At 37.2% G+C, this 26489-nt stretch overlaps 5 protein-coding genes across 6 annotated transcripts; 1 reads left to right on the top strand and 4 right to left on the bottom strand.

Moving 5' to 3' along the window:
- Positions 1-227: 227 nt before the first annotated feature.
- On the top strand, positions 228-2401 carry LOC110771288 (integral membrane protein (Protein of unknown function DUF92, transmembrane)). The gene is made up of 4 exons (XM_021975562.2): positions 228-494; positions 600-936; positions 1573-1821; positions 1955-2401. Exons 1-4 carry the CDS (start codon positions 244-246, stop codon positions 2084-2086), a joined length of 969 nt encoding a protein of 322 aa, XP_021831254.1. The 5' UTR covers positions 228-243; the 3' UTR covers positions 2087-2401.
- Positions 2402-3914: 1513 nt separating this feature from the next.
- Positions 3915-7600, bottom strand: LOC110771273 (serine/threonine protein phosphatase 2A 57 kDa regulatory subunit B' kappa isoform). The gene is made up of 3 exons (XM_021975543.2): positions 7017-7600; positions 5006-6167; positions 3915-4793 (listed from the first exon to the last, which is right to left on the bottom strand). Exons 2-3 carry the CDS (start codon positions 6155-6157, stop codon positions 4437-4439), a joined length of 1509 nt encoding a protein of 502 aa, XP_021831235.1. The 5' UTR covers positions 6158-6167; positions 7017-7600; the 3' UTR covers positions 3915-4436.
- A 1663-nt stretch (positions 7601-9263) lies between these two features.
- On the bottom strand, positions 9264-11025 carry LOC110771284 (auxin-responsive protein IAA1-like). The gene is made up of 5 exons (XM_021975559.2): positions 10517-11025; positions 10140-10330; positions 9922-10042; positions 9756-9817; positions 9264-9603 (listed from the first exon to the last, which is right to left on the bottom strand). Exons 1-5 carry the CDS (start codon positions 10849-10851, stop codon positions 9572-9574), a joined length of 741 nt encoding a protein of 246 aa, XP_021831251.1. The 5' UTR covers positions 10852-11025; the 3' UTR covers positions 9264-9571.
- Positions 11026-12714: 1689 nt separating this feature from the next.
- On the bottom strand, positions 12715-17887 carry FATB (fatty acyl-ACP thioesterases B). Of its 2 annotated transcripts, none has more exons than XM_021975536.2 (7): positions 17538-17887; positions 16036-16571; positions 15718-15851; positions 14254-14367; positions 13933-14104; positions 13785-13853; positions 12715-13538 (listed from the first exon to the last, which is right to left on the bottom strand). In XM_021975536.2, the coding sequence occupies exons 2-7, from the start codon at positions 16528-16530 to the stop codon at positions 13269-13271; spliced, it is 1254 nt and encodes a 417-aa protein (XP_021831228.1). In that variant the 5' UTR covers positions 16531-16571; positions 17538-17887; the 3' UTR covers positions 12715-13268. The 2 variants fall into 2 exon arrangements, with proteins under 2 accessions (XP_021831228.1, XP_021831227.1); XM_021975535.2 differs by having other exon boundaries at positions 17620-17887.
- Positions 17888-24712: 6825 nt separating this feature from the next.
- On the bottom strand, positions 24713-25964 carry LOC110771285 (non-specific lipid transfer protein GPI-anchored 14-like). The gene is made up of 2 exons (XM_021975560.2): positions 25467-25964; positions 24713-25384 (listed from the first exon to the last, which is right to left on the bottom strand). Exons 1-2 carry the CDS (start codon positions 25792-25794, stop codon positions 25092-25094), a joined length of 621 nt encoding a protein of 206 aa, XP_021831252.1. The 5' UTR covers positions 25795-25964; the 3' UTR covers positions 24713-25091.
- Positions 25965-26489: the final 525 nt, after the last annotated feature.

Below are 26489 nucleotides of genomic sequence, written 5' to 3'. Positions count from 1 at the left end.
AGGAAACTCACCTAAAAATACGGTTTTGTCCCTTGATTTCACGGAATAATACACAGACTTTGACGGATTGACCATCTTGGTACAAAATAAAAAGTTTAAGGACGTTTAAATTGAAAATTTTAGTTAGTAGACCAAAATGATAATAGGCCAATAGTTGGGGGACCATTTAGGTCATTAACCCTAAAAATAAATAACAAGTTGAGTCAGTGTAGGCCGCCAAAAAACGACAATATACCAAAAACTATGCTCAGTGCACAGTGTGAGCACACATTCTTTCTACTCTATATCTTTTTGTTTCCTTTCCACCATAATCGTGAAAACAAAAATCACATGCTTAGAGCCGCAAACATGGATAAACTCTTAATCCAACCGTTAATCGCCCTTCTAATCTCGTCGTTGATCGCCGCCAGAGCCTACCGTAGAAAATCCCTGGACCTCTCAGGGGCAATCGCTGGTTTTGCTGTCATGACCATTCACATTGCAATCGGATACAGGCACGCCGATTTTCTTTCCTCTTTCTCTTTCTCTTTCTCTGCATCCAAATCCCAAAAGGGCAAATTGTTTAATAAAGTTTTTCATCTTTGTAAAAAAATTTGAAGGTACGGAGCTCTGTTGCTCGTGTTCTTTTTCACATCGTCAAAGCTGACCAAGGTTGGTGAAGACAAGAAGCGTCGCGTTGACGCTGATTTCAAAGAGGGCGGTCAAAGAAATTGGGTACAAGTTTTATCAAACAGCGGGATTGCTTCAGTCTTGGTTCTTGTTCTGTGGTCAAAAACGGGGTTGCAAGACAAATGCTTGGACTCTAAAGAGTCGGTTTTCATTACATCACTGATTGGTGGGGTTATAGGTCACTATGCTTGCTGCAATGGAGACACTTGGTCTTCTGAGCTTGGAATACTTAGCGATGCTCAGCCTCGGTTAATCACAACCTTCAAGGTTCGTATGCTCAACTCAGATTTAAGTGCTTTTCTCACTTGGGTTTTTGGTCAAATCAATAACTTTGCTTATGTGAGTTTTGTTCTTTAAAAAGTTTGGATTTTTCCCTATCTTATTCTGCCTTGCTGCATATGCCCTGTACTGCGCTTCTGGCTTTATTTTGAGCTCACCCATTTGTTCCTACGCATTAAAGTCTTGCTGATGTCACAAAATAGTGCTATCCCATTTCATGGAAGTCTTTCTCCTCTTGTGGATACTTATCTAGTAAACTTGCCCTTTAACTCAATGTTAAAAATAGTACATGTATCATTATTGTTTACCCCATTTCACATCTTTCTTGTAAAAGCTTATTTCACATCTTTCTTGTAAAAGCTTATTTCACATTCTTGCTATGCTTATGAGTGTCATTTGTGCATCTTTTATTCTTTTTACTGTTCTAAAGATTTACCAATGGCCTCATAGACTAATGGTATTAAGAATTCACCTTGCTTTCAAAGGTGAAGATGTGGGGTTTGTCCTATCACGATTGGGAAGGGTTATGGGGAAAAATATTTGGCAGGATAGAAGAAAACAAATTAGCTGGCTGCTTGAATAAGTACACTGTGGATACTAATTTGGTTTCCACATTGTTGGCAGCCTGTTCGGAAGGGTACAAATGGTGGAGTTACAAAAGCAGGATTACTGGCAGCTGCAGCTGCAGGCTCGGTTATCGGACTCACATATGTGGTCTTTGGATTTCCCACAACAAAATGTACATACGATGTAGCACTGAAGCAGCTGTTGGTGATACCTATTTCTACTCTTGCCGGACTATGTGGCAGCCTCATTGATTCTCTTTTGGGAGCAACACTGCAATTCAGTGGATTCTGCACTGTTCGTAATAAAGTGCGTTAAGGCAAACGTGAATCTTATATTTTCATGAAGGCAACAATTGAATCTGCGTAACTCTTTAAGTTCATTCTTTCCACTTTCTGCTCAATTAATCTCATTCCAACTCTTTTTTGTTTTCTTTTTCTAGGTTGTTGGAAAACCAGGGCCAACAGTTAAGAAAATTTCAGGTCTTAACTATCTTGACAACAATGCTGTGAATGTTGTGTCAATACTGCTGACAACAATTCTCACTTCCATTGCCTGCACTTGCATCTTTTGAAATTAACCTGCTCAACTGAATGATCATCAGCTCAGATCATCCATGTACCAGCACCATAGTGTGTGTCCGTGTAAACCATGATTTGAAAAAGAGTTTTCTAAATGCTAACCTACTGATAAGTGGGCTTCACAGTGTTTGAGGAACTGATACTTCTAGATGGATTAGTGAGTTTAGGTAAACACTGGCTGTGATACATTATGCACACGAAATTTTAAAGCATGTGTTAGCGGATAATGATGGTTACCCTATCTTGCTCAGCATATATTGGGGATATAGAGAACGTGTGCATTTAATTTACTTCTTTTCCGTCGTGCATATTTTCTGTCTTCAAACCAGTAGTGTTCTATACGTTTTCCAGCTGCAAAACAGGCAGCAGGGTGGGACTTAAGATCATTCTCTTGAATTTTGTTTATTTTTCTGTTGGCCCAAGTTACCGAACCGTGCCCAACCCTATTTAATTTAATCGTGCCTTACAGCAGATGCCCTACATAATCATTGCATGTCTTGGATATTATTGATAACCAAAAATTACATGCTTGTGAGAAGATATGCTGGTTAAAAAGAGATGTGTATGATAATTAGTTTAAGGTGTGCTGGCAAAGGAAAGTAATCATGGGATTAGATATCAAAATATTGTACTGATCACTATATATTTATTCCTTCCCTTGCTTGGCATATTGGCAGATAAGGTACCCACACCATATCTTTCATATTCATATACATATTACAGATGCATATATAAGCTCAAATCTAAAACAGAGTCCAGAGCCAGTCGTCGTAAAGGGAATTGAGGATTTCATCCATTTTTACAGGGAAAACGGAATTATTTGAAGAAGTTTATGTCTTCCCTTAAAAACCAATTACATAATTTATTCATGAGAAATATCAAGAGCAGGAACAGCAAAGTATGCCTAAACAACATTCACAAGTCTCATAGCAGAAGAAACAGCAACACAGCGTAAACAAACCGCATCACAACAATCACAAAAGCAAAGGGGAAAACAATTATATATGAATATAAATTCAGTCGAAAAAGGATGAGTAAAAGGGTAACTGACTGAGTTCATACTAACCAAGCATAGAGGCAGCCTTTCTCCTCATGGCGCCTTTGCATATGCTCAACACTCGACATTTCTTGATACCCTGGCGGTGCATACATTTTCTCTTGTTTCTTTCTCCCACCAAAAGCAACACAGAAAAACAGAGAATGCTGATAGATTGCTGTGCAACAACAAATTGAGGCTTACAAATTCGAATGGATCAAAGCCAACGACTCTTTGTCATTGAATTGAATGATGGTAGTGTCCCATTTGGTATTAATTGTGGGTCCCCCATGTTATACCTATTATCCGATTCCTCCTCATGCATAACTTGTAACCACCAAAAAAAAAAAAAGATATTTTGGCTGGTACAGCTTGTGAGTTGTAATTCATAAATTATAATTATATCATCAACATTATACGGCTCGTTTCATTCATCCCCTTCATGATTCTTCTTTATGAGCTTCAGTAGGTAGGTGGACGGGCACTAGACAGGCAGACAGACAGACATAAATACATATATGCATACATACATAGGTATCTCTACACATTCTCCATGTGAGGTCACCGTCCAAATGAAGATGGAAGTCAAATTCCAATGGCATGACCAGCGGGGCTTCCCGTGATCCAGCTTTATCTTTCCATGAACGGATTCCTACTAAAAAATGACACATCATTTAGCATTGGAATCTAGATTTATAGATGACCCTTTAATGTGCAGAAGAAGATCCAAAGTTCATCAACTCTAAATGCCTTTTTTCACAAGCAAGACAAAAGCACTAACACAATAACACAAAAATCTGTAGCATACATCAGTGAAAAGTTGTTCCAAAAGTCAGTGTAACAACATTTAGATTTATGAACTTCACCTAGTACATGTGATTCCGTGCTAGCGCAGGTCAAACATGTTGTCCCAAACCCGAAAACTACCCACCTCCCAAAAAAAGACGAAATGGGGAGGACATAAATTTAGCTATACATCTTTTGGACATTGCAAAGCCAATGGCTTAACATTCATAAGCACGATCACCATCTAATTAATAGGGAGACAAAATACAACTTACAAAAGATAGGCCACAACAAACCACCCTTCTGTAAAGATACAAGATGTGTCAACAAACATAACGTCAAGCAAAAGGGTCCCTTACGATCTTCTTCAGCGCAGCAGGATCATGATCAATACAATTCAAAACAACATCCAAGCACTAACACGAATCCATTAGTCATCTCTTGGTCCGATTCAGAACCAAATTTTTTATACTCAATTAGACCTGTCACATTATGCATGCCAAATTCCGTTACTTGAGAATTTAGCAGACAACAGGACAAGCAGCAGGCTTTATCGGAGCTAAAAAGTTACAAGCTACAGGTTGGACACCAGCAGCAGTTTCCAAGCGTTCCCATGTTAACCTGCGCTTCTCAGCTGCGGCGCTTGACCTTATATCTTCCTCCTCCAACTTACATTGGCAGGCAAGTACCAGCTCCTCATCCATATCGCTAAACATCTTCTTCACGTTCAGCGTCAGGTTCAACACTGCTTGATTCCAGTGGTTTTGGGTGTTTCGCTCAATCGCTGGAAAGACAAGCGGCAAGATCACCTGGCGGTTATGCGCTATAAGGTTAAGGATGTGTTCATTGTTCCACAGCAAGTGAGCTCGTTCAGCCACCTGAAAACAAGAAAAAATGTCAAAAAAGAAAAGGAAAAGGGATGAAATAATATCATTTAACAGCTTCACCTCCCCATTGTGATGCTAATACATGGCTCTTTATTATCATCAAGCAGATTTTCAGCCAAAAACCGAAAAACATACTACAAAACCAAGAAGTACAATAATTACAATTTGGGCAGGGAGATCCAATCTATGCAGCAGAATATTACCTGGTAATGGGAACTATTGAGGCAGCATCTTATTCGCCGGAACAGTGGGACCATGACCTTTTGGAACTCGTCCATGCTAGTCATTTCCAAAACCTCTTCTAACTCACTCAAAAACATCAACTCCTTCTGGCTATTTGTTACTGGCCAGTACTTCAACAACCCCTTTATTACAGTACTTGCCAACTTCGGATCCTTATCTATAAACTGTACAACACAATATGTCAATTGCTGATGATAAATACCCACTGACTTCGGTTTGTGTAGAGGAATCAGAGCCCTCCACAAAAATATCTTGTGTTCCTCCTTCAGTGGCAAAGCAAACCCGCTAATTACACTCCCAAAAATCTCCAACAGCTCCGAAATTCCATTATGCCTTTCAGTTTCGAAAACAAACCGATATATGATATTGCTGACAGCTTTTCGTATAAAAGGTCTGTGTACCATGAATTTTCCATAAATCCTATGCAGAATGGTTTTCAAACAGTCTCTTTCTCTTGGGTCCTCAGAGTCAAAGAGATCAAGTAATTTTACGATAAAAGAATGATCCACATGCTTTTTCGCCACCTTTATGTCAAGTGAACTATAACTGATAAACCGAACCAGAAGATCATACACAATTTGCAGATGTGACCAAGCAGGATCAAACAATGGTTCTTCATCGTCCGTTTCACCCCCAGTAAAATTAGATCGGTATTTAGGTGGGAAAACTCTAAACAGGTTCATTGCACACATCTTACACAAGGCAGAAATCGCTGGTTCACTGAACTTTGCAGATCCAGAAGAAACAAAATCAACAAGTTCTATCAATGTTTCACGTTTAACATCTTGCTTAACTGGATCACTGGAATCAATGAACTCGCAGCAAAGGTTCAGCTTGCTGATGAACAGATTATGCTTCTGTGGATTTGAAACCTCTTTGAAGGATAGATGGGGCTCTACTGCCTCAGCTCCAGCTGCAATGCTTGATGGGAAAACTGCTGAAGACACCCGTTTGACAACATTTAATTTGCTTGTAAGAGAACTGCCACCAATTGTACATTGGAACCCATTGCCCAAATTGGGAGTATTGCTGCCAGAATCACTCCCTGCAGAATCTAATGAATCAGATTTTGGCGACTTGCGGGGGAGTTTGCTTAGAATTTGCTTAAGCATGGTGGACCTCCTGCAAAATCCAGCCAATAAGTTACATGGATTAAGTTGTAGCAAACAAATCCATACATCAATACAAAAAACTCTCAAACAGAATATCATTGAGCATAGCACAAGGGTTTATACTAGGATTGTTAAAAGGCAACAAAAGACTTCAACTGCGTAAGTAGTAACTGGAAATGAAGGACGGACTGAGCAGAGCACCACTAAACAAGTGGTCTTCAAATCAGAGTAATATCTACATGACCATATTTCTTCAGTAAAATCCAGACAGAAAGCCTACGCAAGTAACAACTGAAATGAATCTTTCACGCCCTTTGGCAGTAGAGTTGCCAAGTAACTAATGTCATTGTCCAGCAGATGGTAAATCCAGATCAAACTCAAAAGCAAATAATTCAAAACATGAAGAATTTGTATACCAATGAAAATCTAATAAATACTTTAGGCTTACTAAAGAAGACATCAACCAGACCAGACCAGACCATACCATACCAGACCAGAAAAGAAAGAAACAACTAATTAGCAAAAATTATAAGATAATAAAAATAATAAATGCATAAAGTTATTAGATTTTGGTACAGCAACCAAATTGGACAATGGAAACTCAGATCTGGAACAAAAGTATGAGAAAAAAAAGAGAATTATAACATAGATCTACACTGCAGCACACGTATTAGACTGACGACCAAAACCAGATCAGAAATCATAAAACCCTCTTAAAAAAGAAAACTTGGCCATGATCTATACAATGCATACTCTGAATTTATGTTAAAGATAAGAACTTGGAAGTCTCTGCACTTCAGCTAAACTAAACATTCAGAGAGAGAGAGAGAGAGAGAGAGAGAGAGAGAGAGAGAGAAACCTGTTTTTTAGCTGCTGGATATGCTTGAAAAACAACACAGAGAGACCTTTTTAGCAAAGGAGAGAAGCACAGAAGGAGCTCATGATAACCTCAAAACTACCCAAAATGTAATTTTGGCTGAGAAAGCAATTTACTTTGAAATAAAATTAAAAAAATACAAAGGGCAGGCAGAGAAAGGCTGTGTTTGGCTGTGGAGCTGTCTCTTTTCGAAATGATTTTGATCCACTATTTCCTTTTATGTTGGACTACGGAGGGACCTCCATGGAAGATCACTACGAGGTCCTCGATACAAGAGAATAGGCGGTGTGGCATTTTCTGAGAATTGCAGGTATCAGTCTCCACCAACAGAAGGTGAGGAAAATAATATATTGGGTAATATAAGCAATACAAAATTAAAGTTTGAAACTTTGGGTTCAGTTGGTAAAGAAAGAAAAAACTATTCATAATATTCTCAAAGCTATGCTTGGCTAAGCTGAATAAGATCTGGATTGGATTTTCATTTGGTAAAAGTTTTGCTATTATTGTACTTGTGGGGCACCGAAAGCAGCCTTATTGTACCAGGTAGCAGTAGCACGAACCCTAGTATGATGTTTTTTTTTTTCTTTAACTGGTATTTTTGTTGGCAATTGATTTACTGATATTTGATTTGATTAGCCCCAAGAAAAAGAAGAGGGTAGATTTGGCATAATCCAAGTCCCAACCTTTACCCAAAAGAAAACACGCAAACCACCTCACCTCTTCTGCAGTAAATATTCTTTTACTTACTCGGCTTTAGATACTGTTTTCTGGTTTAACTGTGCGTTTTCTGCTGTTAATCTTCTGTCAATTCCAAAAGGCTGATTCTTTGTCTTGAAGGAAGTTTCTCCATTAAGGAATTTATGTTAAGCATTCGTTAAGGATTTTTAATAAAGATATTTAGTCAAATACTCATTTTTAGTACTAAAATTATAAATAAACCCTACACTATTTAATTTCTATAAACAAACCCAAAAAATGACAATTAGCCCGATTGAATTTAATTTTGATTATTAAATTACTTTGATGCCCTATTGAGTGTTTTGGGCTTTTTTATATGTTTTGGGGTTGAGTTTGTTTTAAGAAATCAATGACAATTTTGTAATTTAAAATGAGTTAAAAGCCTTTTTGTTATATTGTAAATGAGCTTTGGGTGTGTTTATAAAGTCCATTTCATATAAGGTATTTTTATAATTTGAGCTCCTATATTGAGTATAATAGTGAATCTCCCTTTTTAATATTAGTCATCCATTAGATATGTAAGTGGGTTACATATTTTTATACATACGGTTCAATGACGGCTTAGATTAAAAATCTTTAATCAATCCTCAACATAAAACCTTTAATAAATCATTATCCTTGAAGAAAGAATCTTAAAAAGAACCATTATGTTGGCAAATTTAAGTAAAGGTTAAGTCTTTGATTTGTTCAATTGTTCCCAAAAGACAATGATGGGATCAAAATGATAACAAAATGACAAAATATAGGACCAAGCCCAAGTCTTGTTCTAGCCCCCACACACCACACCCACAGGGTGTTCCTTAATAAGTTGGTAAGGAGAGAAAACATGTACATTTAAAAAATCATATACTAAAAGGTCGGAGGAGCTACTTATAAGCAGAGAAGACCAAATGATTCACATAGCAGTAACTTTATTTCTGGTAACTCCAATGTAATAATACAATGCTTCACTTTCTTGGCCGAATTATGCTTTGCCAGTAAAAAAGCTAGCGTTTTAGCAGCTCTGCTTTTTAAGCCAGAGCAATTTTCTCAAAAGGGTCATGGCCCATTGGCCATTTGGTTTGGCCCTTCCATCCCACTGAGAAGCATTCAGAATGTATTCGCTTGGATTAATTTAATTATGCCTTTGCTTTGCTCTGTTTGACCTTATAAACACAGATCCCATTGAGTTTAAATACTCTTATGACATATTAGAAAATGAATGATAGGTGGTGTTTATTTTATAATCTTATTTAGGGACACCAAATTAAGGGTAATTAATATTTAATGGGGAAGTTATTAATATTTGGGAGAATTTAACAGCAAATTGCACATGACTTTGATTCAGTACATGTACAGTGTACTCATTCATGAGATATATGATGATGGTGTCAGCAAACAAAAGTCATCAATGCGCATTTCTGGCATCAAAATTGGCTTTGTGAATTAATTTTGAGCTATTATTAATAATCCAAGAAATATTTGCAATAAAAGGTAGGACAGAGTTAAGGATATGAAAGCACGCTAGCTGTAATTACAATCAAGATCCACTGAAAGACATGAAATTGGAATAAAAAGGTGAAAAGAAAAGGGTACAATCTAGATTTCTCTCTTATTCTCACTGATGGGAAGAAGGAAAAAACAGAAAAAAACCAGAAAACCAGAAAAAGGAGGGGTCTGTGTTGGATCCTAAACACTGATATGGTCCTAATTAACAAGAAAAACACAGGCCCCATCTAATATATGTACATATTCAGACCAAATAAAAATAAAAAAATCTAATATATGTACATACATGTGCTTGATCAGTACCGTTCATTTCATTGTGTCAGAACCTGAGACGTCCTTGGAGCTGCATGCAATGCATATAAATAATTGCAGACATAAATATCAACATATGACAACCTTTTAAACAAGAAGAAGAAGAAGTTTGCATTAAATACTAAAAATGGAGAAAATTATTGAGAAATTTTTTGTTTCTAGTGAAGTAAAGCATTAGTTTACCTATCCCAACAGCCTCTGAACTTTTCATCAACCGAATACGCTTGCATGATTCTATAAACATTCTGCACCCATCATACATACATGCATATGTTTTAGAAATTAATGTCTCTGTGAAGTGAACACACTTTTATATTTCATCAGCAGCAGTAGAAAAGTAAACTCTTACTTCCAAGGGACGTCTCCAACTAACATCCAGTCCCCATCCTTGTCTTCATATGTCACCACTACATATTCATCCATTCCTTTCACTGCATCCTGGTTGCTAGTAGTATCCTCCGCATACTTACCTAATTAAACCATTAACGATCCATATAATTTAACATTTACACACATAAGTAAGACCAAGTAATTAATTGACAACTAATTAAGCAATATTATGCTCACCGCTTGTGGTGAAGGAAGGGAACATTTGGTCTAAGGCTCTCAATAGCTCATGATAACTTTTGTACATGTCTAAGTCTAGTTTCCGCAAGTAAGGAGCTCCATCTGCACCCACTTTTACATACGTGCTCTTGCTCTCCACCAACGCCTTCTGTCTCAATGATCTCACTGGTGGCCACCCAACTACTCTTGCCCTGATAACATGCACACAACACCATAAAGAATTAAACGCCTAATACAACATATACAAATTAAGAGTAATGTTCTCTTCTTCCGAAAGAACGACCTCTCTCGTATAAATTCACAGTCTAACAATATAATCATCTTATCCTTGATATAACGCACAAATTATTAAAGCAACATCTTTTATATGTAGTTACTTTGCAGCTGGGGACTTCACGGCTGTAGTTGTCCTGCCACTTGAGCTGGAGGAGGAGTAGTTGTTGTAATGAGCTTCCAACTTCCCATCCACTTTGATTTGGCTACGTGGCTCGCAGCTGGTAGAGCTTTCCAGGCCAATATTCTGATCAACGGTCTCCATGAACCCACGTTTCATGCTGCAGCTACTACTCTTGATTCCTCCGAAGAAATGATCAGCTGCTGATGAAGAACAACGTCGTGGACGACCAGGCAGTCCTAAGGTGAGCTCAGTGTCCTTAAAATCCATGCTTTTGCTGATATCATCATCGTCAACAGCTTCCGGTGGCATGTTCATGTTGATTAGTAAGTATGCTGTCCCAAAATCCAAAATCTAAATGCAATGCTCAAAAAACAGCAAATGCTGCTTCTTGGTGTTGGGTGATTTTGTAAGGTGTGAACGTGTGGTTGTTGTTGTTGCTTTTGCTGTGGCTTCTATGTACCTCTGTACCTGTACATATATACACATACATACATATATATATATATATATATAGAGAGAGAGAGAGAGAGAGAGAGAGAGAGAGAGAGAGAGAGAGAGATAATTAATGGTTATGGAGGTGGTAGAAAATTCAATGACTGGAGGAGGGTTGCCAATGAGCAGAGGCCACGTGTGGAAGCGCTGCTTGCGGTTGACATGCATGGTTTGACAGTAGCAGCTTAGAAGTTTGTGCCGCCTGCCGGTGCATTCAATCCAAATAAGTTTCTGTCACTCTCTATGAATCAGCTTTACATCCTAAAATATACAATTTAGTCATTTACTTACTAAATTTTACTATACGTTGCTGATGCTGGAAATGTCTGTCTGATTGTACAAGGAAATTTCCACATCAGTAATAGTACTCACTGATGTAATGTATTATGTATGTATGTGAGAGAGTCAATTTAAAGAGGTGACTAATTACACTCTTTGGATGAGCTGGGCCAACTGTAAACTTTGAGGTCAGTTGTTCAAATCCTATTGCTGTTGTGGGAGTTCCTGCTTTACCAGCACATACATTGTGGGATTGAGAGTGTGGGCCGGAGTTTACCTGATCTTTATCCTTCATAACTTGAAACAAAAAACAAATTAATTAGATTCTTCCTCTTCTCTTTAATCAGGAATAGTTAAATTCAAAACTTTACACAGACATGGATGAGTTCTTATAGGATTTCTTGAGACAAAGTTATAATGATAGAACAATAACAAAATAAATGTATTAATCCTCGTTCCACAATCCACACGTTAATAAACTCGGATCCTTAAACCCATAGTTGTGAAAAAGAAACTATAAAACTTAAAGAGTGCGGTTGGGGGGGGGTAAGGATAATGATCCGTAGCTTTAAAGTGTTTCAAGTTTCCAAATGAAAGGATCAAGTATGGCGACAAGCATGTGACAAGTGTTGGAATGTCGGCAACATGTCGCCTTCCTATTCATTGTATCTAAACTCCAAAAGTGCAAGCCATGAAAGTAAGGAAGATGCTGCTGAGCTGAGGTTACAGCTCAAAACATCTCTCCCTGTTAAAAACCGGAAGCGGCCCCTAGCTTTATACAAACCGGTTTTAAATCTTCTTCTTTGTTTGTTTTTTGTCGGAGTCTTAACTTGAGATTAGATGTTAATATTCTCATTTTTCCATTAATCGAATTAATATGTTATATAGGATGCGTATTAAATCAGTTATCAAGTCTCTGTTTACTTTGCATCCGAATTCGATCTCTTTACTTTATAGGTCATCCCTAAAACCCTCATTACCTCCAGAATCTCACTATTGTGAAGACTGGTGAGATTCATAGGATTCGATATCAACCACCAAATCCAGCTGAGTTAAGAGCACGGGATTCATGAGTAGTTGGCACGTGTTATAGATAATACACTATAATTAATGTAGTGATTTGCGCCGTTAACTCTAATTAAGCACTTGGGATTGCTGCCTAATCATGTGGGGGTCTCATGCTGGGTTTGAGAGCTTCCAACCTATTCATGTGCATTCATGAGTTGTAATTACAACACATCCCTTAAATATGGGGTTTTTTCGCCAAAACCAAGTGTCGACATATTTTTCTTTTCTTTTTTGGGGGTTATTTAAAGAGATTCCCTTCGCGTTGGAACAGTACAAGTTTTCTCTGAAAATATTAAATGAGGCGTCTAATAAATAAAACAAATAAATAAACTGATAAGGTAGAGAAAACAATGCAAGCCGATGTCATTATTCATTAATGTTTCAGCCGTATTAAACGATCCAAATGCGAACCAAACCAATGAAAAAATTTTCCCATATCTAACTAGAAAAAATGGCCAAAAAGATTATACATGTCTTGTCTTGCCCAGTTTAACCAAGGCAATTAACCTGGAGGGGTCTCCCATACAGCTACAGCTAAAGTTCCAAGTGGCACAAATCAATACCAATAGAATAGAGGCACGAACCACCAGGGGCCAGGGAGGAGGGGGAGGGGGACAGAGAGAGAGAGAAAGAGAGAAGAGAACACAATGGCTAATTACAACGGGACTACATTTTATCTTTTTCGAATGATGACAGATGGGAGAGAGAATATATATAAATTATATATATATATATATATATATATATATATATATATAGAGAGAGAGAGAGAGAGAGAAAGAAGAAACATATATAAATCCGAGAAACACGAGCAGGATTCTACAGAAGCAATGGGCACACGGCGAGGAGACTAAGGACGATCCATCCAGCCTTAAAAGAACCCAAATATTTTGCTAAGCGCTTTCTGCCGGAAGCTGACCCACAATCCCAAGATTGTTGGCATATTTGGGCCTCCACTCGGTCCTTCCCCTTACAATCTCAGCTCCTTCCTCAAGTTGGAGCAAGTGCTGGCACTCAACGCCGCCATTGCTTCCCAAATTGCCTATATCAGCACCTGAGACTGCAGTCAGGGACTGAAGCACACTGTCCCGCCCACACTCCCTTCTATACTCCAGAGTCAAAGAAGAAAGCTCGTGACTCTCCAAGATTGGCAAGGGAGCACTCTGCATCAACCAGAATCATCTTTCAATTAGAGGCATGTAAGATTAGAAGCAGAAGCAGTTCTCACAGAAAAATATTGATCATCCATCCATCCAAAAACTCTACGTAACGAATCCACTAACTACTTTAGGCGCACTATATAAGTTTAATTTCAACTGGTTTTCAGAATCAGTAGACCCGGTAGTACATTGCACACCATCTCTTGAACTGCTGAAAAGAAAGTGAAATTTCCATGGAAAGAAGCCTACCTCAAGGATCCAGCCAATGTACTTCACATTATTAACATGCTGGTTGATATCTAAATCACTCCACCTAGGCTGCAAATAGAAAAGTATCATTCAGGGTGAGCTTGCAGCTAAATCAATAACAAATTCTATGCAAAGATGATTGACGTACAGTTAAACCAGTGCGAACAAAGTCCGCTGTCTTGTCGTCAAGTTTCAGCAGTTTCCTGCTGTCCTCCTCCACAACAGGAGGAGAATTCATAAAAAATGGCTCTATTTCACCTCGAACTTCATCAGGAATTTTGGATAATCTCCTCGTCAGCTTATTCATCATCACCCACACACTGCAAAAGCATCAAATCCCAATCAAATACCATTTAATTGTGCTAGCACACTATATTGCTAGTTGACTTGTCAAAAGCTATCTTGGATCAGCAACATGTGAGCCATAGAAAACATTTATTAAATTATTTGTGAAAAGAGAACAAGATACCTAGTGGCTCTTGTTAAAATTTGGCCAGTTTTGCAATCCTGGAGGATCCAATCGCGACGCATACCATTCTTCCCAGAGGCACTAACCCAAGTGTCAACTTGAACAACGTCACCCCTGCCAGATAGAAAGAAACTACTTCAGCCCATCACCATAATAGTCCAATCAAATTAATAAGTAACATACTCTTATTCTCTCATTCAAAGATAAATAATTATATAAAGTAATCAGATAAAACAGATGGCAAACAACTTGTCAGTTTAACCTAGTTGGGTGTAGAATTATATATTAGTGCAAACGAAAGATTCAAAACTCATTCTTGTATCGGGAGTTTAGTTGGCTTCTACATCAAGCATTTTTCCCCTACCAAAACAACCACATCAACTCTGACAGAATCAGAATGCAAATGCACATGAACACATCACAGGAGCAAGCCGATCAAGTTCATGACACAGTAAACCTTCATGCCAAAATCATTATACACAGTGACAAAAGATAATAAATAGCATTTCAAAACTTCAATACACAGTGAGGGAAAAAGAAGAATCTTAATAAGAAAATGAGCAATTAGCTCGGCATATCGACAAATAACACCTTGAATTACTTTTCTGAAACCATACAGCAACCATGTGCCCTGTTTAATATGAATATCAAATTCAAACGGTAACTTTTTAAGTGTCCCCACTGCTCTTCAAGGCATGATCTCAAATTTCCAGTGCTATGCCCCAAACAACTTTGATAGCAACTTCAACAACAAACTCATATACCCAACATCAACAGCAAGCTAGATTGGACAAACCAAGTTACCAATTCAATTGGCTTTTTCCTTGCCCTAAATCTAAGACTCCCACTTTAATTTCAGAACTTCAACTTATAGCAAAACTAGCATGACTTGCTCCAACGCCTAGAGGCAATTTCACAGACAATCAGACAAGTCCTTCAGAGCACCATGTCAGACGCAATCTCGACGACATCAAGTTATATGTTAATTATCTCAAATACTGGTCAATTTTTATCACGTCTGATGTTGTTATAACTTATAACCATTCGGAGATAACAAAAAATTAAAGATATTTAGAGCAATATATATCATCAAATTCTTCTTTTAGAGAAAAAAAAATTCATGAAATCCCAAGATGTCATAGCATGAAAGTACACTTTAACACACAATTATACTATGCATTAATAATAATCGTTTTTTTAATTAAGAACAAACTAAAATTCTTCTCTTCATGGATTAGCATAAATGAGCAATGACTCCAACAGGTATAAACATAAAAGAACTTTCTCTGTCAGATAATACGGGTTAAGCCTGACAAATCAACAAAGCATCATTGCAACTGGAACTCAAATAAAGGACTTCAACTTTCAAACTAAATAATGCTGCATCATCTTAACAAAATTTTACAGATACCATGAACTATACAGAATTCATATAATAGATAATAGCAAATCTAGTTGACTTACCAAGTAGGATAGCGGTCTACTACAACCTGCATTTTAGTCACCACCCATATCAGGTTCCTTACTGACATCTCTGGTGTTGAACCAAAGCCATCTCCCAGAAGCCCAGCAGTCTTAACATGATTAAGTGCTGTTTCCTGCAGCCAGAAAAGAAAAGTAATTAACGACAAGGCTTGTAAAGAAGAAAATGAAATTCATGCTCAAGCACACACAAAAACAGTTACATAACACGCATTTTTTAGTTTTAATCTCTCTGCTACAAATTTATATAACGAATGCATCTTCAAAAGCTATAACCATGAAATAGAAAGTGTCAAAAACCTGTAAATGATTCATTAACGTCTCTATTGAAGCCGTACGATCAGCACCTATTTCATATGATCTAATTGAGAAGTTCTGGCGGAAGACAAGACCATCCTGAACAATTCTTCCTAAACCAAATGGGTCAATAAGCATGTCAGGCCGCTTGGGTTTCCAATCAAGCATCGTCCATTGCTTCTCTGCAGCCAAGAAGATTGTGGTAATAGCAGCAAGGAGCACACTCCAATCAGGTAATTGGTTAATGAAAGTCCGTGCAGGAGGGGATGACATCTCATCCCCATTCTTCCCACTTTCAACAGTTGCCAAACCAACGCTAGTGCCATTTATCTTTGAAGGGGCTTGAGCATTTGCCTTTACCTGCAAACTGCCCGACGCAGACTTCGATTTGAGTCCTAAACCGGCAGACCCAGGTCCAAGCTTGGCATTTTTGGCACCAGAGTCTTGGTTTGGAGAAGGAATTGGAAAGATCGACGAAGTAGCAGCAGTGGCAACCATGATGACAATTCAGTCAGAGCGAAGGGTTAGCAATCAAGGCACTGCAACAGTAAAATAAAAACCGTGTCAATATTGTTTCATAGTAAGGGGTGCAAGAATAGTCGAATCTTCAGCAAAATGTAGAAAACGCCAACATGTTACCACTGCAGACATCAACCTAATAACCGATCAACAGGTCCAAAACGTTCAATAACTTAATTACAACAAACACCGAGAATAATATTCTTCATAAACAAATTACGCTAACAACATTATCTGATTCAGTTTTCAGTACCCAACAAAAAAGCAAAAAAATGTGTTCTACATATTCTGATTTTTTTTTTTCTCTAGAAACCAGTCTATTATAAGAAACTTCAAATATTTTGCTCTATATTAAAATTCGAAAAACATATTATCCTTATAGAACTGCAAAACGGAGGAAGAACAAATAACAATCAATTTGACCCAATACGAAACTGGCAATTAAACTTTTCGGCAAATGTTTCCATCTTCAATAACGGAACTCCAAAAGACAAAACAAAAGTGACAGAGAAACCTAAAATCATTGGGGGAGAAAAATGGGTAAGCCACAGAAATAAGAAAACTTTATAAGAACCTTCAAGGACATTTAATTGCCTCTAAAATACAAGAACTTTGGAAGCACATCGATTAACCTACTAAGGCCCAAAAAAATTAAAATTTTGCGCATATATGCAGAGGAAATCAAGGTAGATCTGAGCTTGCAGCTACACATACCAAGTGAGAAATCACGCAAATTTCACGTCATAAACCAAAACAAAAACTTGTAAATGAAACAAGAACCATTTTGCCGCTTCGTTCCTCCAAGCAAATAAACTTGTTATTTTGATGCCTTTGGTTGCGGAGAAAATGTGGAAATAAAAGAGAAAATTTCAAATTTTCAAATTTTTTTAAATAGATCTCTGATTTTAAAAACCAAACAAAAGACCTCCGCTCAACCAAACGGAAACCGAAACAACGCGGCAACATTTTCATATCATTCTGTTTACCTCAACTTTCTCGGCAACCAAACAGACACACTCCGGATCAGACGTGAAAAATGAAATATATCTGGACCTTCTCGGCCCTTACCTTAACCAGCGAGAGAAATAACCCGAGCAAACTCAAAAGGTGTGCAATTCAAAGCAGAGGGGAGGGCTATTGCGTCATTTTGGATCGGAAAACCCTCTTTTTCTGCGTAATTTCTAGGGTTTGTGATTCTTCCTCGGTGTTTCTTTTAGCTTTTTTTCAAAAGCAAAAAATAAAACTGTGAGAGAGAGAGAGAGAGAGGAGAGAGAGAAGGGATTTAGGGCCAGCGGTTTTGTGGGTGGTGGGGAATTGGCTTCCAGCGACTTAATATATAGTTTCCACCTGGCTCTATTTAAATCCCGCCTCATGTTCAACTTCCAAACTTCTTCCAACACTATTCTCCTTCCATTTACGTCTTTGCCCTTTTCCTTTCCAATATTTTTCTCCTCTTCTTCATAAAATTAAATTGCCATCAATTATTGTTGTGGCACCGTTTATTTATTTTTTTAAATGACTTTTTTTTTTTGGCCAAATAAATAACTTTTCTTTTGACTTGGGAATAAAATGTTAAGAGTCCCAGAAAACTTAGATGATTAAAGATGTTTTTTTTTGTTAGGAGTCCCATAAAAATGTTATTAAAATGTTTACAAACTGTCTTTGGATAGAGGGAGATATCCTATAGAATCCTATCCAAAATTTTATTTTCCTAGACCCATAGCTAGAAAATCCTCTCTTTTTTATTTAGAAATTATAAATATGAGGTTAATTCGAATATGAAATTCAATATTGGAAATACAAGAATTCTGAATTTCGGAGGAGATGAAACATGAGCTTAAATAAAGGAAGAAAATAATTAAGGACTTACAGTATGTACTCAAGGTTCTATCTTCGAATTTCTACATCCAATATCTATGTATATGAAAAATGAAAAAAAAAATGTAAATAAGGCATGGTCCTCTCTTTTAGGTTACATAAATTCATGATCTTGTTAATGTAATTCAAAGGAGTAAAAGAGTAATTGGGCCATCCACCTTGAAACAATACCCACCTTGAAACAATAGCCGTCTTTTCACACTAGATGGGGGTTAAACTTGTATGATTTTCCATCTTGTAACTTCCAAACATTAACAAGAACATCGTGGCCACATATATATAATATTAAAAAATAAAAAATAAAAAGAAAAGTCATAATAACATATATTAGTTGAGCTACGTATTAGCTAGGTCGATGCCAAATTGAACCCATGATCCATATCCAAAATTGATGGTGAGTAGCTCAACCATATGTGTGTGCTTAACAGTTTGAATTGCCAGCTCAAAATATGCTTTTGACACCCTCCTCTCATCTCAAATATAATATAGTTTTTTGATTCGTCAAATATTGCTACACTCAGTGTATATTTTTTATGTATTTGGAAGTCATCAAAACCAATTTCGTTTAAAAAGTACACCATTTTAATTCTTCCATCAATAACCCCCCATTACCCAACAAACCACATACCACATTTTTGACTCTTCAACTTTGTTGGCTCCCCCATTACATGCAAATCATATTCATATTCTTCAAATTTTAAATTTTAATAATGCACACAAAATTCAGATAATTTATTTTATATTTTATATGTTTATAGACGATATAATATTTGTTTATGAGATTTGAATTCAGAATCAGCCACAAAGATGAAGATATTAACATGCATATGTGTGTTAAATCAGTTGATTAGGACAGTGAATCGGCCTTAGAAATAATTGACTGTGTGCGTGTGCGTGTGCGTGTGGCGTGGGTGGCAATTTGAACGTTAATACGTTTGCTTGTGGAACTTGTGAGAAGCTAGAAGCTGGTAAAAACCCAGACGTTTCTTTTCTTCTAACAGTCAAGGCGGACTGCACAACAATAGTGACAAAGACACTTCTACAACGGACACAATTCAGTGGCAACTTCGTGATTGTTAGTGCGTGGAAAGGGCAAATTGGTAAAGTCGGAAACAGTTATAATAGCCGTTAAATAGGCTTCTAATTCGTTAATGTTAACGCAGCTTTTGGTCCCCACTCAGCTCCCTTTCACAACCTGGCAACCAGCAATTTTATTTTTTTTGGGTCTGGATGGCAACCAGCAATTAGGATTAAGGGATGGGATACAACCTGGAATTTTAACAATTAAATAATAAATTATGAAATTCAATTATAACCAGCATACAGAAAACGATAAAAGGGTAAAAATTCTGATGTTTCTGTTTATTATCGTATAAGAAAATTATTAACCATTCATGACTTTAATATTATTTATTTTCATAGAAAAAGGATTTTCATAAAATTAACATTTGTAATTAATCGACTGATTGAGATAGTGTATCCAACAGCCATGCCCATGTGAGATTGGATAAGGTGGGGTTGCCAACCAATTAGAATAGAGTAACATATTATATATTACTTAAAACAAAAATCCAAGAGTTTATAGTATTATACAGAAAAGAGAGAGAGAAAATGTTACATTTATAACAAATTTATTTTTAACTATAACACAAACTTCTATATAACTCAGCTTTAGCGCATATGAGGTGGGTTATGTCATTTGGTTAGAACAGTGAGAAGGACGCCTCTTATACTTCAAATCGAATCTCCAACATATTAAATTAATTTAAAGTAATTTAGATGATTATCGCTTGTAAAACCAAAAAAAAAATAGTCACTCATCTTTTAGCATAGATGTGGGTTATATAGTTCAAGTTATGCTCATAATATATTATATTAATTTATAGTAATTTTGACTATTGCTAATGTAAAAACAAAAATAAAAAACTTTAGCCTAAAAACGCCAAAATGCAAGTGCTTCTTTAAAAAGCACTTTCTAATACTTTGACTTGGATTTTTACGTGCATGCAAGAAGAGGCTCAGTACTGATGGGGAAGACTGCACCAGCACCACCCACTTATCGATTGGTGCATGGGGACTGTGTGTACTGCTTTCTAAGGGAGCCATAGATTTTTGCTTTCTGAATCATTCCTTCCCAAACTCATCAAAATGCAGATTCAGTGGTTACAACTTACACTGGTCAACAAATTTTAGATTTTAGTTTTGGGTAAACTGGAGACAAGTTCACTATTAGAAAACCTCTTTATTAAGTTACTGAGAGATCGTGGCTTATATTCATGTTAGTCACAAACAAGACCCTTTTTTCTTTCTTGTGGTAATCAACTAATACATGAAAATTTGAGAAATTAAGTGTGACTCGGATATTTTTAATTTATTTACAAGTTTTATTTTCTGAAAAATTTGAGTGACGAACAAGAAGCACAATGAATAAGCTCCACAACCACAACATTTTCAATAGATGTAACATAAACATCTTATTTGTCCATCTACCAACCAATCATCTTTTAATTTGTTTGACTTTGATGTAAACTAGAGAAGTTACGTCGGTGTTTTTCTTACTTATGAAGTATATATGAACCTTCAATTGAATCATAAGGAAAAGATTGATTTGAATTTCCAAAGGGATGGTCGTAGTCAATGAACAATATAACGTGGTTGGGCGTGGAAAATTGGAACGTGATGATGCTCTTTTGTTGTGTCATTTTGTATCTGCGGTCAGTGTGTCACACACTCTCACCAAAATCACCATGCAATGGAGCCACGTTACAGCACCGAATTCTAATTGCACCTTAACCTAACTTGTTAATTATTGCCTTTTTGTGTACAAATTCATTATAACTAGCAAAAAAGAAAGAACATTAGATAATAAAAAGGGCATATAAATTGCGGCTAACCTATGTCAGTCGCTTCTTAATTTGATAACCTTTTTTTCTTACTCAAATCAAATCGACTCTTCTGTTGCACATGCAAGCAGTATTATTAAGTTGAATATATATACCGGCCCTAAAGCCCTTGGAAATTTTTTGCGTCAAAATCTTGTCACTTATCAATATTTCATTTCGACAGAGACATCTTGAATCTGGTATGCTATAGAAGATGCATGTGAATGTCAAGTGTTAGGGTTTGCACGGCAAACAGTTGAGAGTTAAGAAGAAACAAATAATAATGATAAATTAAAGGATGATTTGAGGTATATGTGGTGCAGAAGAAGAGAAGAGAAGAGAAGAGAAGAGCAAAGTGAGAGGTCAAGGGTGCACCCAACTAACGCAAATATAAAATTGGTTTTTGACAAGGAAATCCAAACGTGTTGATAGATGGATGTATCCCGTGTGTAGGGGCTAATGCTTAATGGAGATGGGTAGGTTTGAGTTTGCTCAACTATATATCTATATCTTCTTCTTCGTCTTCTTTTTTCTTTCTTTCTTTCCTTTGAATTTGCCAGCTTAAAGGAAAAGGAAAAGGAAAAGGAAAAGGAAAAGGAAAAGGGCCTAAGCCTCTCATTAGAATTTAGATTACCTTCCTGTTGCTGCCCTCGTTTGTTGCCTGCCCACAGCTATCTACCTTGCGTGGTCCAACCCAAATACTAATCCACCGCCTCTCTCAACTCAATCATCTCTAATTAATTTGCTACGCCGCCGACATTACAGTTTGCACATACCAACCCTAGCTAAGAATGGGATTTGACATTTTCCCTCAATATAATTAGGGGAGCCACATGCATTAATTGGAAGGCTGCAGTTGTGATACCCATACCCAAATTAGACAAAATCTAATTCTAGAATGCCAAACTTGGATAATTTGCTAATTAGGACGTGAGATCCAAAATTGGATCATTTACTAACTAACTAACTTTTCTTTAAATATTTGCATCTAGTTTGGCAAGCATTTATTTGTAGAAACTGGTATTAACCTTAATTAATTCACTGAATTTCGACCTTACAATGTACCTAACTAATGTTAATTTGACTTTCAGTTAATAAATTGAAGACGATATCGATATCCCATTGATTGCAAAAGCCCTTGTGAATTTCATATAATTGCTGTCTGTCTCAGTCTGTGTAGTGTAGCTTGCAGCTTAAAGAACATGACCATGATCATCTTTCCAAGGAAAACCTAAGCTAAGCTATCAAATCAATTAAGGAAACTAGCTTGTTTTATTTTGCTAATATTACCACGCTACCATGATATAACACATTACCTGATCACTTATATATTCATTCCATTCACACACAACTAGTGGTTACACGTACATCTCAATCATGTGCCCACTGGCTAATAAAACTTGAAAAATAAAAATACAGAAAGGATGGAGATGCCAAAAAAATTAAAGTCCATTCAAGAATGGTCCAATATATTACTTGGGTTTTAACAACAAACTTCATTAGATTGGGACAACAACGACCCACAATATTGAATTATATGTTTTCTAAAATAATAATTGTTGGCATCAATGGTAAAAACAAGGAGCACCAAGGGTCTTTGTGGCAAAGGTTGAGCACCATGGATGTATGTGTTTTGCCGAATTCCTGACCTCTTATGTATTTCGGTTGATTTGTTTGCAATATCATCATCTACAAGTTCGGCACAATTAATGCGTTAACAATAATTAGATGTTTATTTTGGTGAATGTAGTGACATGCATAATTGACTATTGAGGAGCTAGTTTTGTTTTGTTTTTTATTTTTTTATTTTAATATAAGCGATAGGGAAGGGGAATTTCTCACATATACATACAACGATGATGTCATGAGGATTCGAATATGAGATCTCTGATATGCAAGTCAAGACTCTTTTTCACTGAGTTATACCTTGTTGGCAAAGCTAGCTTTAGATGAAAGGGATGAGATATAATTTGTGTATAGCTAGCTAGGGCAAGAACGGCCATGGTGTAATTATTAGAGTGATGAAGTGCTTGATGTCACATACCTTTTATCATACCAAACACGCCAAGTTTTAAACTATTTATAAGAAAACACATCTTTAAATAAAGACTCTAATTCTAAAACACAAGTAGACATGTAGAAAGTAGCCTTGTAGTTGTAGCTAAGAGCTCTCTCTGGCCTTAAGAGCAAGTCCACCCCAAAAGGCTAAGGCAAGGCAAAGGCAAGGCAAGGGCTGCCACTATTCACACTATTCATGTGAATAGTGGTAGCCTTGCCTTTTTTGGTTCCACCCCAAAAGGCTAAGGAAGGGCAAGAAAAAAAAAAAGATTATGCAACAAAATATAAACAATTTAGAAATGTAAGAAATAAAATGATTATGCAAGAAAAAAATAAATATGGAAGAAAATATAAAAAAATTTACAAATGCAAGAAAAAAAAATGATTACAATTTACAAATATTGGAATGATAAGAGTTTGTATAAGGATTTGGTGTGGAAAGTGAATAAAAATGTTATGTATTTATAGGGAAAACATCCATAATTTTTTGGTGAAAATTTTTTGGATTTTTTTTGGCCCGCTGACGTCAGCGCCTTCGGGCTGCAGCTCGGGCAGAATTTGCCAGGGTTAGTGGGACCCATGGCTTGCCCGAGTTGGATTTGTTGTGCTGGAGGGGGAATTGGGTTGTTGGGGGCCTTTTGCCCAAGCAGGGCCCCTGCCTTGGACATGCTCTAAGAGCATTTCCAGCTAGGGCTGATACTATTCACGTGAATAGTGGCTGCCCTTGCCTTTTTTAGCTATGTGTGTTTCCAGCAGTCAAACCCTTGCCATGACAACTACTATTCATTTTTTTGTTTTTTTCACAACTTTTTTTACTTAAATAATTATTTTGAATAATATTTTCGGGTAAGATTTTTGGATTCCTACGTGTCAATACTATTCATATCAGATAAGATTTTCGGTATTTTTTTAAAAGTGAAGAGTATTTGTTGGTATTTATAGAAAATAAATTCAGTATTTTTTTGGAATTTTTAAAACATTTTTTCAATTTTTTATTGCACAAAAAATCGTCGCCGTTGGATTGCTGGAAAAAATCGAATCGGAGAGCCCAGCAGCAGCCACGTGGCAGAGAGTACTGTGCGCGGCACTGTAGCGGCACTGTAGCGCTGACGTCATCGATAACGTCAGCTTGCCCGAGTTTTGGACCTGGGGCTAGACTTGCCCTCGGGCCAGCTCAGTTCGCTGGGTCCCACTGCTTGCCCGGGCTGGGTTTTGTTGCTGGAAACAGGTTTTTGGGCTTCCCCCCCAGCCCTCCCCTTGCCCTCCCTGCTGGAAATGCTCTAAGGGAATATGAGGCGGCTCATCTGAGATTTGGAAATTCTTGGGCTAAAAGAGGGCTGAAGTTTGCAAATGGGCCTTATAGTATTTTATTTTTATTTTTACGATACAAGTGATATTATGAGAGGAAATCCAACACAGGTGGAAGAGTATTTGCTTTGACCTCACTTGCACCTATGACACCAAGTACCCTAACTTATGAATGCTTTGACCCAAAAAAAAAAATTTTAAAAAAAAAAAATTCTAACTTGTCATGCATCTACCAATAAATTTCAATTTCACCAAGTGAAGTGAATTGCAGTTCTACAACTTTTAATTTACTGCAAAACCTGTCAACCTTATTGTTGTCACTTAGCTATTATAAAATCGCAACTGGAAACAAGCTGTTACGAGCCAGCTGATATCAAACCACTTGTCTAAATTTCCCTACACACCCTCTAATTATCAATTGAGCATCAGTGCCATTGAAACCACCATCATCAACAGATATGTAGTCCCAGTTAACTTCATTAATGTTGCTCCACTGCTTGGATTTGCTTTTGAGTCTGATGGCTTTGAATCATACCCGGAGGAAGAAGAAGAAGGTGATGTTGAGACAGATGAGGATGAAGAAGTAGACGCTGAAGTGGGTGTAGACTGATGATCATGACCATCAGTTGTGGGGGATGTGGTAGAATTTGAATCTGCCTCTTTAAAAATCTTTGCATCCGGGGAATTTGGTGGCAGTTTCAGAATACCTTCAAACAAACAAAAATCAACACTACATTATACATAATATATTGTAACTTCGGAAATGCTCAAAAATCACATAGTAATTACTTGGGCAATCAGAGATTTTGCCATCAATGTTGCAAGCTGAGGGCATTTGGAGAGCCAAAGTTGTATTGACAGGGAGGCCCATGGAAGGGTCAGTGCTCTCTTTGATGAGAGCACATAAGCACTTGGGTTTGTTGGCCTTCACCTTCTTGGTGTTTTCACAGCACTCTGGTGTTGGTTTCTTTGCTGTGCCACTCACAAATGGAATGCAAGCTGCAAGGGTTGCCATCTGCTCTGCACATTCATTCTCATCATCCTCCATTGTTGCCATTGATGCCATGGCCAATGAGGCCACCACAATACAAAACACTTTCAGTTTCTTGCTTCTCATATTTCTCTGTTTCAGTGGATTTTTCTTTTTGGGTATTGTGCAATTGTATGTCTCTCACTCTACCAACCTTTTAATTCCCTCTCCTTTTTGGTCTGTTTCTTCTTTTGCTTTGGGGCTTGGAAGAGTGCATGGAGAGCAAGCTTGGTATTTATCAGCTTCCAATAGTGTTCATGGTTGAATTAATATGCTGGGGGTGCCTTGAGAAATGGGATTGCTCACTCCAAAGGAAAATGAAATTCAATCTTATGAGTTTGCGATTCCCAATGACATCACTTACTTCTCAATGACATTTCCATTTACCAAAATGTTGGTAAAGCGTTTTCAACACCTCAAGTGCTTTACATCTCAATTCTCAAGCTGGGGTGTTCTAAAAAAAAAAAAAAAAACCTTTGGGGTGGTTTTTTTTTTAGCCATGGTTAGATTGAAGTTCCTCATCACCCATTTTAGTCTCAATCAAATCCTGCTCCTAAAACCCGCTTTCTAACGCTGCTCATGTTCTCTAAATTTGATTTTACATCGTCTTTGATGGAGATTGCTGCAAATCACCCAATTGTTCTTTGGCAAAATTGTTGTTTTCGTTTATTTGTTCGCTCTTATGCGTAGGTAGATCGTTGGAAATCATATTTTCCCCAAATCTGTTACGGATGCGGTGGTGAGTGTGGCCACAACAACGCTTCTTCAGGTGGTGGTGGTAG

Source organism: Prunus avium, chromosome 7 (genome assembly GCF_965620075.1).
Source record: "Prunus avium chromosome 7, drPruAviu1.hap1.1, whole genome shotgun sequence".
Lineage (NCBI taxonomy): Eukaryota > Viridiplantae > Streptophyta > Magnoliopsida > Rosales > Rosaceae > Prunus > Prunus avium.
The sequence above is the reverse complement of the archived record's forward strand: the minus strand, read 5'-3'. Positions and strand labels throughout refer to the sequence as shown.

Coding starts and splice junctions, on each gene's coding strand:
- LOC110771288 (XM_021975562.2), top strand. CDS start 244: ATGCTCAGTGCACAGTGTGAGCACACATTCTTTCTACTCTATATCTTT. Junction 495..599: donor CACATTGCAATCGGATACAG/GCACGCCGATTT, acceptor AAAAATTTGAAG/GTACGGAGCTCTGTTGCTCG. Junction 937..1,572: donor GGTTAATCACAACCTTCAAG/GTTCGTATGCTC, acceptor CATTGTTGGCAG/CCTGTTCGGAAGGGTACAAA.
- LOC110771273 (XM_021975543.2), bottom strand. CDS start 6,157: ATGCTTAAGCAAATTCTAAGCAAACTCCCCCGCAAGTCGCCAAAATCT. Junction 4,794..5,005: donor TCAATAGTTCCCATTACCAG/GTAATATTCTGC, acceptor TCTTGTTTTCAG/GTGGCTGAACGAGCTCACTT.
- LOC110771284 (XM_021975559.2), bottom strand. CDS start 10,851: ATGAACATGCCACCGGAAGCTGTTGACGATGATGATATCAGCAAAAGC. Junction 10,043..10,139: donor CCCTTCCTTCACCACAAGCG/GTGAGCATAATA, acceptor TGGTTTAATTAG/GTAAGTATGCGGAGGATACT. Junction 9,818..9,921: donor GTTGGAGACGTCCCTTGGAA/GTAAGAGTTTAC, acceptor TGATGGGTGCAG/AATGTTTATAGAATCATGCA.
- FATB (XM_021975536.2), bottom strand. CDS start 16,530: ATGGTTGCCACTGCTGCTACTTCGTCGATCTTTCCAATTCCTTCTCCA. Junction 15,852..16,035: donor CGTTAATGAATCATTTACAG/GTTTTTGACACT, acceptor TTCTGGCTGCAG/GAAACAGCACTTAATCATGT. Junction 13,854..13,932: donor TTGTTCGCACTGGTTTAACT/GTACGTCAATCA, acceptor TTCTATTTGCAG/CCTAGGTGGAGTGATTTAGA.
- LOC110771285 (XM_021975560.2), bottom strand. CDS start 25,794: ATGAGAAGCAAGAAACTGAAAGTGTTTTGTATTGTGGTGGCCTCATTG. Junction 25,385..25,466: donor CAAAATCTCTGATTGCCCAA/GTAATTACTATG, acceptor GTTTGTTTGAAG/GTATTCTGAAACTGCCACCA.